This window comes from Mustela nivalis, assembly GCF_964662115.1.
Source record: "Mustela nivalis genome assembly, chromosome: 2".
NCBI lineage: Eukaryota > Metazoa > Chordata > Mammalia > Carnivora > Mustelidae > Mustela > Mustela nivalis.
Genome location: NC_139021.1, coordinates 135,012,860 through 135,029,828, shown reverse-complemented (window position 1 = coordinate 135,029,828; position 16,969 = coordinate 135,012,860). Strand labels below are relative to the sequence as shown.

At 49.7% G+C, this 16,969-nt stretch overlaps 1 protein-coding gene across 25 annotated transcripts in view; it reads left to right on the top strand.

Moving 5' to 3' along the window:
• CAMK2G (calcium/calmodulin dependent protein kinase II gamma) overlaps positions 1-16,969 on the top strand; it is a 54,095-nt gene that overhangs the window by 34,815 nt on the left and 2,311 nt on the right. For 5 of the 25 annotated variants that reach the window (XM_082716908.1, XM_082716893.1, XM_082716912.1 and 2 more), the window contains 8 exons: positions 5,948-5,980; positions 8,162-8,230; positions 9,389-9,433; positions 11,208-11,256; positions 12,457-12,570; positions 14,597-14,672; positions 15,000-15,094; positions 16,563-16,807. In XM_082716908.1, the coding sequence (XP_082573034.1) occupies positions 5,948-5,980; positions 8,162-8,230; positions 9,389-9,433; positions 11,208-11,256; positions 12,457-12,570; positions 14,597-14,672; positions 15,000-15,094; positions 16,563-16,795 (714 nt within the window). In that variant the 3' untranslated portion in view covers positions 16,796-16,807. Of the gene's footprint in view, positions 1-5,947; positions 5,981-8,161; positions 8,231-9,388; positions 9,434-11,207; positions 11,257-12,456; positions 12,571-14,596; positions 14,673-14,999; positions 15,103-16,562; positions 16,808-16,969 lie in introns of all 25 variants that reach the window. The other 20 variants (XM_082716913.1, XM_082716916.1, XM_082716899.1 and 17 more) reach the window with 9 other exon arrangements.

Below are 16,969 nucleotides of genomic sequence, written 5' to 3'. Positions count from 1 at the left end.
ACACACCAGCTGACATGGATCTGGGGGTGACCAGCAGCCTCCCAGTATTAGGGACGTGAACTGGAATGGGTGGAACCAAGTTAGGAAAGGGTGCCAGGCTTAGTTGGAGAAAGTATTTGCATATTTCTATCCAGGAAAGAAGCTAGAATCAGTTATTCTTTACAAAGTGTTGAATAAGTTCCTATCAGAGGCCCAGGGCTGTACTCAGTTCTAGGGGCCCACCAGAAGGAGAAGAGGTTGATGTAGTTTTCATCTAGTTTTGAGAAGTCACAAGGTTAATTGAAGAGGAAATTGGACACACCTGGAATCAGCTAAGCACTGTCTGGTCTGTGGTACTAGACCTTACATTGCATGGCTCCGTCCAAGAAACTACTGGGCAAAAACTTACTGGAGAAAACTTAAAGGATGTAGGAAGATTGGAGTCCAGTCGGCGATTGCCTCGAAAGAATGGGATTGGAGGCGAGGACGGGGTGGAAAGGCACACCTTTCATTTTTTACCTGGTACATTTTTCTTTAAAAGGAGAAGGTGTTCCTGCTATAACTTAAAAGCAACAAAATATTTTTATGGATTCTGTTCTATATATTGATGTTTTTTGCCCAACTGGAACATGGTGTTTGTGGTGGAAGGATGTCGAAATTACAGCTGGATTGGTCTGGTAGGGTGGTGGGTTTGGAGGTTTGTGTGTCAGACCACAGGAAATGTAGGCCACTGAGCAGGGAAGCTATGATGAGAGCAATGGTTTCAAAGGATTTGGCTGAGGGTATAAGGATGAATAGAAGAGGGTGGGAACTAGACACAGAGGTCTCAATTAGGATTTGTTGTAATCTGGGCATAGGGTGAAGGAAAGGTGGTTAGAAATAGAAAGGATTGATGTTGAAAATATTTAACCACCAGAAGAACCCAGGAACTGACCAACGGGAACAGGCCCTACCTATGGAGAACTGACCCAGCTGTCACCAGGGATGCAAGGCACTGACTAGATATTAGCTCCCCTGTAGAGATGTGTCAAAGTTCACACCGGATGTGTTAGAAAGGACCCATCAAGGATGATGTCAAAGCTCCTTGGATGTTGGAAGGATTGGTGGTACCTCTGCTAGAAATGGGAGTGGTTGTGAAGGAATGTCCATGATGACAGCAAGAGTTTTACTTGGACCCTCCTGAGATGAAGAGACAGGTGAAGATCTGTGGGGAGAGGACTTTTAAGGTGCTGGGAAGTACCTGAGGTGGCCCAGGGAAGAGGTCAGCACTGGCCATGCTGATGGGGACTCGTGTGAATGAATTCCATGAGTTCACTTCCTCAGCCAGTTCCATGCTTTGGGAGCTGGGAAGACAGCGACATAATCCACCCTTTAAGGTGTTCAGAGACCTTAGAGGGGAGAGACAGGGGAACCAGCAGTGCTGCGTGCTCTGGGCAGGTCTGTCGAAGGAGGTGTGATAAGGGTGGGCCCTGGAGGAACAGATACCAGAATTCATGCTAAAACAGGAAATCTTCCTGAATGTGATGGCCTGTGAACTGAGTTGAAGGATCTTGCTAGGTTGAAGTGAGCAGGAAAGGGGGAAGAATATTCCAGGCAGAGGGAATAGCGTAAGATATAGAGGTTTGAAACTGCGATGATTCTGGGAATTCAGTAGCTCTGAAAGGCTGAAGGAAAGACTGATTTCACTACTTTGTGAAATAAAATTAAATAAATAAATAAATATTTTGGACCTGAAATAAAGCAATACCAGCCTAGACAGTGGTGAAAAGATGGATAAAGGAGCCATTGAAGGATAGGTTTCTGATGGAACTTTCTAGAGGGCTGGCCCCAGGGATGAGTGTCAGGTGCAGCCATGCACTATTAGTGTAAGGAGCTAATTTAAAAAGATAACAGCTCTCAGGGTCCAGCCTGGAATTCAGATTCAGGAAGACTTGGGTGGGAGGCAGAATCTGAATTTTATTAATACTCCCTTTCTCCCATATGAATCTAAAGTGCGTGAAGGTTTAAGAGTTCAGTAAAGACAAAATTTCAGGGCCATCTGTCATTGAGAGACTGGAAGAAGAAGAGTCATCGAAGGAAACAGAAAAGACAGAAAAGGTGGGGGAAGAACAGAAGTGTGCAACAGTGTTGGACCTTACGGAGCACTGAGAAGGATGAGGGCAGGGCCAGCAAATGGTTAAATAAATCACTTCAAACAAGAACATGTGTGGGGAAGCTAGTGTCTGACCCTGCTATGCACTCCGCGAGTTTTGTGCATGAGAAAAGACTTTGAATATAGTGGTGGGAACAAAGGCAAAGATGCAAATATTTAAGAAGGGAATGACCAACCAAAATTGAAAGGCCAGCAGCAGGTTGAGGAAAATATTCACAGCGGTGTGATGGGAAGGGTTAATATTATTTTTCTACAAAAAGCTCTGCCTAGCAGACAAGAGTTCCCCCTAAAGCCCAGTAGACAAATGGTCAGAGAAGTTGCGCTGACAACCCAGAGAAGAGGAGGTAGAACTAGTTAACAAATGTGGAGGTTTAGCCTCACTAGTATCAGTGAAATGCAAGTTGAAATGAGCCTCCACATTTTGACTCTTAAGTTTGGGATAGTAGAGTAAATTGCAGTGGCCCTTTTGGAAACAGCCTGCATGTCAAAAGCTGTAAAATTATTACTGCTGGTTTTACCCTTTAATTTCCTTCTGGGAATTTCTCCCAAAGAAATAACTCAAGGTCACACCTGGCTGGCTCAGTTGGAAGGGCATGCCACTCTTGATCTTGGGGTCATGAGTTTGAGCCCTGCACTGGGTGTAGAGATTACAAAAATAAATGAACTTTAGGAGAAAAAAGAAATAATTCAAAATATGGAAAAATTGAAAGCAGAAGGATGTTCATCATAACATTATCTCTAACTGAAAAAATTGGAGACGATTTCAAAAGTCAATAAGATAATGACTAAATAATTACAGGAAACCCATTTACTAGACCTTTACATTTTTTCATGACTATATAATCATGTGTTTTATATCAAGTGGTCAAAATGGGATATAAAGCAGTATGTACACTATCATCTAAATTTTGTTTAAAAAAACAGTATGTTTGTTGATTATATTCAGTATATATTATGTGGATAGACGAAACCCCATGAAGTGTTAATAGTAACTTCACCGGGTGATGGGAATTTGGGAAACTTTTATTTTATATATTTTTCTGTGTTTTCTACCTTTTTTATGTAGACCATGCATTGCTTTGAGAACCAGAATAAAAATCAAAATGCTATTTATTTTAAAAGTAAGGCATCAACTTGGATGTAGCTTATAATGATATTTTTAAATTATGTAAGAAAAAAGACTAGCAAGAGAGGTAGGATTATGGATGGGTTTTATTTTTTTCCCCCTTCTTTGTTTTCCAAGTTGCTCTTAATGTGGCTGCAGAACCTCTTAGAATGGGGAATGTGTATATAACAATGAATGGCATGGTTGGACGGAAGTGCTGCGAAAGGTAGCGGGGGACGACAAAGCAAGACGTGTGCGGTTCAACTTTTCTGGACTCTCTTGAAGGTCAAGGTGATGACCAGTGTGTATGAGGGAGGCCTGTGAGTTTGCTCAGAAGATGCTGACCTGTGAGCAGCCTGGGTCTTTTAGAGACCACACCTTGCTTTCCCAGCATCTCCCTTCCCAGTTCCTGGTGCTTAAGGTCTATAGGAAAGTTTCCTCCTAGCTGTCCAGAAGCTTTTTACAAGATGCTGGAACATTAGCCCTGGTTTGAGCATTGAGTCCACTTTGTGCTCTCGAGTGTAAGGACCCCAGGTTCTGATTTGGTTTCTCTGAGAGTGGATACAGGGACCCAGGGTCTGTAGAAGAATGACAGCCACTTGCGAGGACAAGACTGGAGGGGCCACAGACTCTCAGATCCTGAGAGGCCTCTAGCTGAGGACAGTTAGTGCATTTTGCTCGTCCCAGGCCAGAATGGCCATCCAGTCTTTTAAAAAGTAATAAAGGAAGAGAAGAAAAAAAAGAAAAAAAAAAAAAAAAAGGGAGATAGCCATTTTCTTAAGTACTCTTTGAATATTTGTTTAAGTGTGGAAAGTAGGTTTGAATCCTTTTCTGGCTTCCAATTTTAAATAAATATTTAATTTGTAAATAAAAGTGAGATGTGGTTCTTTATAAATGATCTGGTATTTAAACAGTGCTGCAGTGTGCTGCTTGAGAAGGACTCAGCTGCACATGGCTGAAGTCAAAGCCCTGAGAAGATGGAGAGAGGAACTGACAGAAGTCTACTAACCCAGTAGAAACCAACCCTTGAGTAGAAAAGGATTGTCTTGGCTTTTCCTGCAGGACAGTCAAGGAAAAAGAGAGCCAGCTACAATTGGGACTCTCCTCCCCATGAGGTGCAGCAGAAATTTCAAAGTGTTTGGCTGCCGACACAGGCCTTTCACAGCAAGTGCCTGGAAATCACGAGGACCAAGGGTGGGCCTGGTCTGTGCTCCCAGAGTTTTCACTCCATTGATCCTGGGCAAGTTAGAGACCTGTGCTCTGGTTTAGCCTGAGGGAAAACCAGAGTCAGCAAACCCAGTTCAACTTAGCAGAAGTTTGTCGATCGTGTGCTCCCTTTAAGGGAGTTTGCTAGAAACCAAGGAGATGACAGAGGTGGACCTTCCCTCACACTGTAGACACTCTAGTTGGATAAAAGGTTAAGTATGAAGGTAAAGCAACTTCCTCTTTTTGAGGAATAACTTTGGAAATAAAATCCCACGTTGGTCATAAACAAAAGGCTAATGCAAAAGAAGCCCAATTTGGGGGCTGGCTGGCTCAGTCAGTAGAGCCTGTAACTCTTGACCTCAGGGTCACGGATTCCAGCCCCATGTTGGGCATAGAATTTACTTTAAAAAAAAAAAAGAAGCAGCAGCCCAGTTATTTTTAGGCTTTCTTTTTCTTTAGATATAATTTTAAATTCTTTTAAATACTTCTAGTCCTCTTATTTTGAATTAAATATTGTCCTGAAAATGTCCTCTAAAGCAGGATGTCAGCCTCTGGAGGGACGAAACATTTATCTGACACGTTCACTGTGCCTACAACAGTAGTTAGACAACAGATAGGTTCCAAGGGTACTTCTGTCTCCCAGCAAGCTAATTATAAACTTCTTAAGTGCCTTTCACCTTTTAGACAGTCTTCTGAGATGTATTTTCAGTGTTCCATGTGGTCTTTATTTTTTTGCTCTTGTTTCACATCTGAACCTAACGTCCGTGAGCAGCTGGCCAAGACTGAGAAATCACTGCTTTCAGCATCCCCCCCTGGTTTTCGTCTTGACGTCTTTGTGATCACTCCACTTTTAGTCACCAGTACTTTCGTTGCCCTGTGTCCTACTAGTTGAAGAATGCAGTGAGATACTGAAATCTTCTGGATAAGCGCGGCCATACTGACAAAGGGATGCCCCCAACTCACTGTTTATCAGATGATTTTATAAAGCGCACTGTCTTTATCTGAAAAGCAGTGTAGGGAAGCAGCAAAAAAGGTCTCGGTGAAGGAGCCCAGGGCTTCCAAAGCCGAGGATGGCCTCGAGTGGCTTTTACTATTTACCTGGTAGCTGCTCAGCCAAATTTCAGGCAGACCTAGTGAGAGAAAATAAAAAATCTTACAGGGAGCCAGCCTTAGAAGCTCAAACCTATAACTTTGCAGCCAAATGTTACCTTTATAAACTCGTGACTTCACCTTCACAAAGCTTTCTATGAGCAAAGCCGAGAGAGAACCTTAGAATATACTCAGTCCGTGTCTGTGAGCCTGACGGCAAAGGGCCCAGAGGCATGTGTGTGCCTGGTGGGCTAGGTGCTGTGTGAATCCTTCTGGTGCTGGGCTCCAGGTCCCCTTCTTCTGCTCTTTTCTCCGGACGCAGAGCCCACGCTGGTGCACTAACCTGCAGCATCTCTGTGCTTCTCTTCTTACCTCCTCTTTCCCCTTCTCTTTCCCTTTCGCTGTGGTGTGTCCAGAAAAGGAAGTCGAGTTCCAGCGTGCACCTAATGGTGAGCCTTGCCTGCCCACCCATCTGCCTAGTCCATGCTGCCTGCGCCCGCCTGCCGCCACGCAACCCCATTCCGCCATGTGCGTGTGCTCCACTCATCCTCACTGCATGTCTGTGCTATGCGGGCAAGCGCGGCCTGTCCTGACAGGTGGGGGCCGTGGCCCAAGGTCTCCTGGTGGCCTAGTCAGTGGGCATCGGAGTGCGCGGTGTGGCACCCCCTCCCTCGCCAGCCCCCTGCAACCTGAGCTTGGACTGCCTCCAGCAGCCCAGGGCAGGAAGTGAAGCTAGCAGGGACTCGGAACCAGGTGGCATTCCCAGGGAGAGACCCTTGCTCGCTGTTGCTCAGGAAGAGAGGCCCTGCTCACTGGGCACTTCCCACACACTGGCAGCTGGTGGGTAGCTGTCTGGTGGGCAGAGGAGCTGGTTGCAGGCTCACAGCCCCAAGCCTCCCTCTCCAGGCCTGTGCCCCTGGGCAAGTGCCTGTGAACAGGCCATGCCCAATGTTTCATCCATCCCACCCATCCTCAGGGGGACAGCTGAAAGACTGGAGAGGACGCATCTTCTTTCATGTGGGACACAGGCCACCAAAGGGAGCATAGCAGCCTGAATCATTATGAAACCGTGCTTTAAAGGCAGAGGTGGGGCCACGTGAGTGACATCTCCGCCCTCTGCAGATAATGGCAGTTTCAAGGGTGCCCTGGAATCCTCGCCCCCTGCCAGGGTCCCTGTCTCATCCAGGCTTTGCAGGCAGGACACCCTTATCCAGTCAGTCCAAACAGGTCGGACTTAGTTGCTGAGCGAGGACAGCTCTGCTCCTTCTGGGGTGGAAATGAAAGAGAGCAGAGGTCATGGGAGTTCAGACCCACATCCTGACTCTTCCTGGGACCCCTCTTCTCCAGCCTGCAGTGTTCAGTGGGGATCTGGTGGCATTTGGTCCCTGGCTTAATGTTCCATGCTAGCCCTGGGTTTAGGGACATCTCAGCCATTGACAGCAACCTAGGACTGGATGCCTTCAGGTCTGGTCCAAAGAGCCATAAAAGAAGCCTCCAAGCAAGAAGAAATAGGACAGTCTGGACAGCTTTCCATTTGTGTCCTCAAAGAGAAGAAGCATATCCTACTTGCCAGGGTGTCATTTGTGCCCGGCTGAGAGATGGTAGCTACATATTTGTCTCTCCATCTTCTGAAGAACTTGCAGGCGTCAGGCTGTTCCTCGGTGGCCACTGGTTCCACTGGGACTCCCAGTGAGACCCAGTACATTGGTGAGGGCATACGTAAGAGGTTGCCTGCCCTGGAAATCAGTCTCCTTCCTTCCTTGCCATCCTTCCCACACCCTACCTTGCTGGGCCACTCAGCGTCACGTTTCAAAAGGCAAGAGATGTCCCAAGATACCCTGGTGGTCTGCTGCTGTTAGGAATGTTGGCCCGTTGGGCAGCCTACTCTCCCAGGGGCTGGGTTCTGGGACTGCAGCCACAGCCACCCGCAGCCTTGGATTCACCTGCCCCTCCTTGGAGCTCTACCCTCACCCCCAGTTGAACAAATTCATGATTTACCAGGCAGAAAGGACAACAGCACAGCCTTGTGTCTGCTCCCTGGCGTCAGTGGGTGCATTCCGTATCCAAAAGTCACATCCCTCTGTTTCCTCTCTCGATACCATCTTCTAAGCAAGATTTTCCTCCTTTTCATGTTCCTCCTCTTTTCAGATCAGGCTTCGGGCGGGTGTCTTAAGGGAAAGGAAATGCAGGTGGCAGGTTGAAAGGGCAATGGAAGCCTACCCATGGATAGGGGACCCAGAGTGTCTGCATTTTGTTCGGCTTCCTTACAAACTGCCCTTCTTTTTCCCTGTGAAGTGAGAAGATCCTGAAGTTCTTTGGGGAAAACGTGATTGTGCAATGACATGGCATCTGGCATAAGCAGAGATTTCTGGAGACATGCTTTGAAACAAGTCTTTGGCCCAGTCCCACCTTAAGGATACCTCCAGAGTTAGGTCTCTGGGCCCCTCCAAATACTCCCGTCCTCCAGTGGATCATCTCTCCGACCATTGCTCCCATCCACACAGTATTACAGAGGCCAGCTCAGTCCTAGCTCCTCCAGGCCAGGCCGGGGGGCAAGGGAGGTCTGGGAGTCGAACCTGAGCAGTTTCGGCGACTCTAGAGGAACTAAACCATCTGTTTTCTTGTCTCAGCCACAGAGCAACAACAAAAACAGTCTCGTAAGCCCAGCCCAAGAGCCCGCGCCCTTGCAGACGGCCATGGTACCTCCTGACTCCGGCTTCTCCGCCCCTGCCCCTGGCTGCCTCCCGCTCCTTCTCCCTTCCTCTTCTTGCCCTCCCTCCCAGGCCTCCTTGGCCTTGACCTTCTCATCCCTGTAGAGCAGGCTGCTTTGTGTCCTGCCCCGTGGGCCCCTTCCCCCTCATTGTCCCGTGTGCCATGCTCCTTCCTGCACTGCGGAACTACCGCTCCTGCTCCTTCTGCTGTGGAGGGTGGGGAAGAGGGGTCAGGGCTCTCAGCTAAACCTCTTAGCCCCAGGCGGGGCCCCCTTGGGTCTGCTGTGGGGGCCGGGAAGGTGAGTGGCTTATAAAAGAAGAGGGTAGGAGCTTTCTTGGGACCTGTCGTTCATTTCCTGGAAACCTCCTTGTAAAACCTGCCTCACCCTCTACTTCGCAAAGCTACGAACAGGAAGGAGGACTGGGGTCCCCCACCTCTGGATGGTGCTGAGGTCTCTAAGGTCCTGGAGAGCCCCATGCTGGGGGCACCATGTGCTCCCAGAGCTCTTTCTGTTGGTAGTGACTAATGAGAGCGTTGGCAGGGGGGATGCCTGGGAGAGAAGGAGGGGTAATTGTGCCTGCTGCTCCTACGGCCTGCAGCCCTGGACCCTCGCACTGCCTCAGGGCACATCAGGGACAGGAAGTCGGGGAACACAAAAGATGGTAAAGCAGGTAGTTCCCTGGCTCAGCTTGCTGAGGGGGCATTCTGGGTCTCTCTGGGAGACTTTAGTCTGGTCTGTGTCCCTCCCTCCTACACACCCCTTGGTGAATGCTGTTGGCAGGGCCTGGCCTGTGCCTTCAGCCCCATGGCTCCTCCAGCATACTTGTTCCATGGGGAAAGAACCCTCAGATCCAGCAGGAATCAGGGACAGAGGCTCTTGTCCTCTCCCCTTTTCTGGTACCTGCTCTTGCTAAGTGCCAGCCCTGTCCTTCTTACTCAGTCAGTACTGTCCCCTGAATCTGGGGCTTCCCAGCTGCCTGGGACCCAGATGAGCCAGGATCTTTTGTCTTATAGGAATAGCTGGTGGGCAGACCTCAGTGGTCATCATAGAGTCTATGAGGGACTGGGCTACAGATGGGGTCCCTCAGGGAAGAGCCATAGGTCTGTCCCCAGGTCAGGAAGATAATTTTCATCTTCTCTCACAGGAGCCACAGACCACCGTGGTACACAATGCTACAGATGGGATCAAGGTGAGTGGCACATGAGCTGGTCTCCTGCTTTACGGATCAGCAGGAAACAGGTGGACTGGGTCCCAGGGTCTAGGTTCCTGCAGATGGCAGCCTGCAGGCCGCGCCTTGAGGCCAAGGTGTGTGCAGAGTCTAGGCTGGGGATAGCGTATACCTGTTTGTCACTCTGTTCCCTGGAAGGGTATTATACTTTACACCCTCTAGTCACACAGGCCAGGGTTTGAATCCTGGGCCACTGAGTCAGCCACTGTAGCACTCTGCACCTCAATTTCCTTATCCGTAAATGAAGGATAATAACAATGGAGTCTCCCTCCATGACTTATGAGGCTTAAATGACAGCAAACAGCTAGAAAAACAGAGACAAGAATATAATCAGACCCTAAAGCATCCTCCATTGCCTCGCCCTATTATGCCCTCAATACCCTTGTTGTCTTCTTGGCACCCCCTTAGTAAATATTTATTGAGCCAGACCATCCATGGGTCTGGAGAGATTTACAAAAATCTCTCCACAGGTGTAGGGGAGGCAGATAATAAACCCCAAACCAAATAAGTCAGATAAAATCCAGTAGTGGTAAGTGCTACGAAGAAAATGACACAAAAGAAAAGAAAGGGGGTGAGCAGTGCTTTTCTTTAAGTGGTCAGGGAAGGACCTCTCTCAGGAGGCGAGTCTTTTTTTTTTTAGATTTTATTTATTTATTTGACAGAGAGAGAGATCACAAGTCGTCGGCGGAAAGTCAGGCAGAGAGAGAGAGAGAGAAGCAGGCTCCCGCTGAGCAAAGAGCCCGATGCGGGGCTCGATCCCAGGACACTGAGACCATGACCTGAGCCGAAGGCAGCGGCTTAATCCACTGAGCCACCCAGGCGCCCCCGGAGGCGAGTCTTTGAGCTAAAAACTAAATGGTGGAAAGGAGACACCCAGGCAGACTCTAGGGCAGAGTGCCCTAGACAGGAGAGCTGTAAGTGCAGGGGCTTAGCCTATACACAGAACAGAGGAAATGAAACAGAGCCTACAGCGTGGGGCCGGGGGAAAGTGGCAGGAGGGGAGACGCTGGAGAAGCAGGCAAGCCTGCTACATAGGACCACATGGCCGGATGCATCTTCTTCCAGCAACAAGGAGAAGCTATCCCGATGTTCTTTGCCGGGGAGTAATGTAGTCTAATTGACACTTTGGAAAGCCCCTCCGGCCATGTTGTGGGCAGGAACTTTAGGGAGGAGGCAGGCATGGGTGCAGGGGGACTGGGAAGCAATCGTAGTCTGGGTGCCAGACACTTGGACTCAGCGTGTAGCTGTGCGTTTGAAGAGAAGACGTAGGGGTGCCTGGCTGGCTCAGTGGATAGAGCGTATGAATCTCTAGCACAGGGTGGTGCATTTGAGGCCCACATTGGTTATAGAGATTACTTCAACATAAAATCTTAAAAAAAAAAAAAATTGAAGAGAAGAGGTAGGAGACAGGAGGTAGGACTGACAGAGCTGAATTTAGATTGTATGATTAAGATATAAGGGAAAGAAAACCAAGATTCAACCTAGAATCAAACCTAGAAGAGGACTCTAACTTTTAATAACAGGATAGATAGTGTCATTTACTGAGTTGGGGAAGACTAGGGAGGGAGTTTAGGAATTCAGGGTTCTGTAAAAAAAGTCAGATGGCAAGGGTGAAAATCAAACCTTCTCTGATTCTTCCTTGCATCTCCTACAGGAGTACACTTTGCTTTTGTTCTGTTTGGTTCCTCTGGTGTAGGACCTGAATGTATAGAATCATGTTCTTTTTGGCCTACAGGGCTCCACGGAGAGCTGCAACACCACCACAGAAGATGAAGACCTCAAAGGTAGGTGCTGGCCCTTGGTGGGGAAGGGACCCTAGCAGTGTCCCAGGTACCTTGGCTCCAATGGGCACCTGTCTTGTCTGTCCCCAGAACTGAGAATTCACTCCTTCTACTCGAGGAGAGGGCTTGGCATAAGAGCTCCTTTCCATGGGCTAAGATGTGAGGTCCCTGGCTGGCCTGGCTGGGCTGGGCAAGAGGCTTCTCTTCTTTGACCCCCAAGTTTAGAATAGCTAAGCTAGAGCTTTACCTGGGGCTTTCTGGGGCCAGGGCTCAGAGAACTGTCCCTGTTGCCAATAGTGATGTGACATCCCAGTACAGGAACGTCCTGAGTCCCTGCAGAAGTAGCCCACAAATACAGTAAGTCATTAGGAGGGTGACCCACCGTCCTGATTTCCCTAGGATTGAGGCGATTCCCAGGATGTGGAACTTTTCAGTTTTAAAACCGGAACAGTCCTGGGCACACTGGGATCAGCGACTCTCATCACAAAGTCTTGGCATGAATGGTGGAGTCAGAACCACATTTGGCCATGTCCTGATGGTCCCATGAGGACCACCAGCCTAAGTGTGGACCTGGCCAGAGGGTGTGGGAGGGCATGGCAGACCAGACCACCGGGAATCTCGGTTCTGCTATTCGGTTTGGTCTCCTGGAATCGCTGCCTTTGCCATCAGTAAGTGACCCGAGGCCAGGCTCGCAGAACAGATGGAGAAATGTGAAAGGACAGAGCTGAGAGAGCACACCCAGGGGCAGTAGAGGGCCACTAAACCGTTGGGAACCAAAAAATAGAAAGCATAAACATATAAGGTAGTGAAGAACAGTACTTCTAGGGCTGCTGGGAATTGGGCCGGAGCAGTTCAGTTCTGGGGGTGCTATGGAGTAAGTGGCTCCATCATGGCTCTTGACTTTGTAGCCTAGCCCCCTACAACATCTTCCCTGGGAGCAGGGGTCCTTGTGACAGGCTATTTGAAGGCTCTGGGAGCCGCAAGCCCAAGTCTGTGTACCTTCCTGGGGCTGTCAGCTGGGAGGCCTCTCCGGCAGAGGTGGCAGTGTGGGATGTGGTCCAGTGTCCACAGCAGCCCGAGGCGTTGCCTTGCCCCGGCTCTGCAGTGCCACGGGCTTGGGTCCTGTCTGGCTTGCTCGCTCACCTGCCTTGTTCTGTTTGTTTTGGCTGCTCTGCCTTGCCCTGCCCTGCCCTGGCTGGCTAGCTGCCCCGCTCCGCACTGGGAATGGCAGCTCGGTGCCTGAAGGACGGAGCTCCCGGGACAGAACAGCCCCCTCTGCAGGCATGCAGCCCCAGCCTTCTCTCTGCTCCTCAGCCAGTAAGTGTGAGGGAGGCACAATCTGGCTTCTGTCTCCCTGGCTCATCCTGAAGCCCCTCAGGGATCCCCCACCCCCACCCCCCACCCCAAGCTGTCAGCCCAACTCAGCTGTCTGTCTTAGTAAGCTTGGGGAGCTCAGCCTCTGCTGGGTGGGGGAGCTGATTGGAGGTGCTGTTAATAGCAGGCAGGGGCCCCTGAGACCAGGGCCCAAAGACATAAAGAAGAGTGGGTGGAAGAACAGGGCATGGTGGGAAGGAACAGGAAGCCCCTGGGATGTTCAGTGGGCCTCGCCTCAGCAATGAGCCAGGAAGAAAGGCCGGGTCAGAAATCAGGTCAAAGGTGGTGGGAGCGGGGGTGGTGATGAAATTGCTGTAGCCAAGAATCATGTTGGGATGTGGTGTTGCCTGAGGCTCACATATCCTATTAAGAGCAGGAGGCTTGGGGTGAGACAGACCCCAGTTTAAATCCCAGCTACGCTACCTCCGGAAATGTGTGAAGTAGCTTACACCTCCCAGAGCCTCGGCCTCCTTATCTATGAAGTGGGAGTCAAATAGCACCTACCTCAGAGCACTGTCATGAAAAATAAATGAGATAGTAGAATGTCTTGAAACGATGCCTTGCTGGGTTAACAGTAGCTCATATTTATATTTTGTGTCTGTGTAGAGAATGCCTTTGTCTGCTTCTTTTCCTTCTACCATCTGTCCTTTTAGAGTTAATGAACACAATCCTCTTCACCCATAGGGCCCCAGTCAGGTCCTGCAAATGGGTTTGGTGGGGTTGGAGAGGGTGTGTATGTGTGTGTATCTATGTGTGTGTGTGTGTGTGTACACACTTACCTGCTTGCCTCTGGGAAGTCGATAGAGCTCGTTTGTTCCCCTAACATGCTGCTTACTCTCCGGAGCTGTCTCCCTGACAGTGCTGGTGGCTGTGGGGCCCCCACCTGGCTGTGTCTTTGGCTGCGCTGCCCTGTCCCAGCTGTGCCTCTTGGCCGTGCTCTTCTAATGCTCACATTTGTCTCGCAGCCTCTCGCTCCTATGAGGAGAGGCTTGTGGCCTGGGCCAGCCCAGGGCTCTGGTCAGGGTTAGCCTGAGCTCGGTCTTGAGCCCTCACTTACCCTAGCGGTGCCCCTGCTGATAGTGGTGCTCCCTGTCAGGATACAGCCAGCAGCAGTCCCTCGGCTTTGGATGGGGTGGGGGTGGGGGGCTTTGAGGCCACCAGTCTGCCTGCCTATCATTCTGAACCTTGTCTTTGTTTTCTTGAGGGACACATCCTGGCATGAGAGCTGGTGTGAGATTTAGAGCTTTCCCAAGGCTCGTCCAGGGTAAATGGAGCCATCTCCCCAGTGGGAAGTTCCACTTTAAAAAAGTGTTTATAGTTCCAAGATCCTTTATCCCAGAAAAGCCCTGTGGAGGAGATGAGCAGGGTGAAGAGAATTAAGCTTCCATCCTGGGGCTCTGTTCATCCTTTTAGCGCCCTTATCCCTGGCTAGATTCTGCTCTCAGGCTGGCTGCTGCCCAGGGCTAGGTTCTGGCCCGCTGAGTGAGGGCTGGGGCTGGTGTGGTGGTGCTGGTAATTGAGACCTGACTGAGCCCCTTCAGGTGAGAGAAGTAAACAGGCAGTGGAAACAGCCATCTCGGGAGATGCTTCTTCGAGAGGCTGAACGTGCTGGGGATGGGATACATGGACTCTGGGCAGAGTATTAATGATGGCCAGATTCCTCAACTGTAAAAGATAAGAATGTTTTCTGCATCCTGGTTGTTGATGGAGAGGGAGACAAAGGCTAGAAAACCATACCTAATGGGTAGGCTTCAGGAGGAGGGGGCTGTTAACTCTGTAGACAACAGAGAAGGATTGAAGAGAAAAGCGGGCTCACTCTTCCTGCAGAGGGACTTAGTGTTCAAGACAGGGAAGAGAGCTGTTTGTCACAGAGATCACAGGGGATTCTCTGAAGGATTGGGGAGGGCTCTCTGTCACTTGGGAGATCCCTAGTCTCAGGGAGGTAAATTGCTGGATTTTTCCCCCCCAGTGCGAAAACAGGAGATCATTAAGATCACAGAACAACTGATTGAGGCCATCAACAATGGGGACTTTGAAGCCTACACGTGAGTAAAGACCCGTTTCCTTGTGACCTAAGTTGTTTCTAAGTGACCTAAGACCTCTTGAGGCCTCCTCTGCTCCCCAAAATCAACTTGGACCCTGGGAAAAGGGAAAGCCGGGCCTTGGGCACAGTGCCTGAATTAAACACCCGGCCCTTGGGCTGGGGTCTGTCCCGGGCAGATACCCTGTGATAGTACTCTGCACCCCCTAAGGTCTTAGCCATCTTATCAGGCCTAGCCCACAGCTAACCTGCTGCAGGACAGATGCTACTGACAAGAAAGAAACACAGGTCATCCCTGTAGGAGACTGACAGGCTGCTTTTCTTTCTGCAGGAAGATTTGCGATCCAGGCCTCACTTCCTTTGAGCCTGAGGCCCTCGGTAACCTCGTGGAGGGGATGGATTTCCATAAGTTTTACTTTGAGAATCGTGAGTGGGTTCGTGCTGCTGATATACTCCTGCCTGCCCCTTCACCCCCTTTGCCTCTATCCCTGCTCACCTTCTCCTCTTCCCAGTCGCCCGCTTTTCCCTTATTTGACCTGCTTGGCTGCACCCTGGTCTATGCGTTTGCCTCCTTATACCCTGAGGATGGTCTTAAACTGACACCTTTGAAGGACCTGCTCCAGAGCCCCACGTGCGCCTTCATCCTGCAGCGGCTTTGTGGCAACACTGGTTTCACAATCAGGGTCTCTATTCCTTTAAGCCTCACCTCTTTCCGTGAACACCGGAAACCACTGAGATCAGGTTGACATGATGTCAGCAAGTAATAACGAAGCTCTCTATCTACAGGTTTCACAGTAGAGGAAAGTAAAACCAGGATAAGGATGTACAAGCAAGTAGCAGGGCACTGTAGGTGATCTGTGAGATCAGAAGTTGTGGCTTGAGTCCCTCCTGAATATGGAGGGAGACAGTCCTGCCTGAGGGGCTGTGTACTCTGTACAGTTCTTGGAAGTCCCAGGGGAGAAGATGAATCACCACCTCTTCCTATCTTTCTCTCCACTCTCTCACACCCTCCTCCTCCCTGTTTTGTTTTTTTTTTCTTTTCTTTCCTACTTTATCCTAGGCCTTCCCCGTCCTGCCCCAAGTTTTATTTTGTCACTGTTTTCTCTACTAACTACCATCCTCTCCCTGTCTCAGCTACAAATGTAAGCCTTTGACTATCTAAGTAATTCTGTTAGCCAGAAGCAGTTTCAGAGTATATAGAAGCCCTAGAGTGAGTCTCAGGTAGCCCCTATCCAACATCTGAAACGAATTAAAATGTGAATCTCATTTAAACGAATTCAATCTGCCGTGTTTGCTGATAATGGCAATACAACTTCTTTTGGCTTTCCCCCAGAAGAACCTGGGAACCCTGGGAACATCCTGAGCTTGGTGCTTTGGTGATTCTGTTTTAACTTCGGGCATTTTTTTTTCTAAATCACAAATGCACTTTGAAATCTTAAGCTCTGGATTTTGCTCTGCAGCCAGTTAGGGACAAGCCAACCCTTACGAAATCTAAACATCAGCCTGGAAGAGTGGAAAGATCTTAGGCTTTAGTCAGCTGGTCCTGAGTTCAAATGTTGTGTGATTTGAGCAAATTACTTAACTTCCTTGAGCCTGTTTCATTATCTTATAATAAATATTGACCAAGAAATATAGCTTATGTATGTAAAAATCCCCAGCACAATGTCTGATTAAAGTAGCAGTTGCTATTATCATCGTTCTCCACCTCTTTCTTCCTTTTGGATAACTGAGACTAATGTTCTGGGATTTCCTGGCCTCTGGTGTGTGGGGGACTTAGAGACTCCCAGAATGGTTGCTGGAGAGAGGGTGAGACCCAGAAGCGCAGGCTGGGAGGGAAATCAGTGCCCAGGCCTGACGCCCTCCTGCCTCCCACACTCTGCCTTGCCCCCTGCAGTTCTGTCCAAGAACAGCAAGCCCATCCACACCACCATCCTGAACCCGCACGTCCACGTGATCGGGGAGGACGCAGCTTGCATCGCCTACATCCGCCTCACCCAGTACATCGATGGGCAGGGTCGGCCTCGCACCAGCCAGTCGGAGGAGACCCGGGTCTGGCACCGCCGGGATGGCAAGTGGCTCAATGTCCACTATCACTGCTCAGGAGCCCCTGCCGCACCGCTGCAGTGAGCTCAGCCACAGGTGCACTTGGTAGGGGGGCGAGGAAGGGGACAGATGGGATCAGAGAAGGAAGAGGAGGTTGAAAAGTGGCACTGGGGGAGGAGACATGGATTGTCCCAGGAGAGTGGCAGAGGCCATCAGACAGACTTATGTCTGGCTCCAGAACTCCAAGTTGAGTGATTT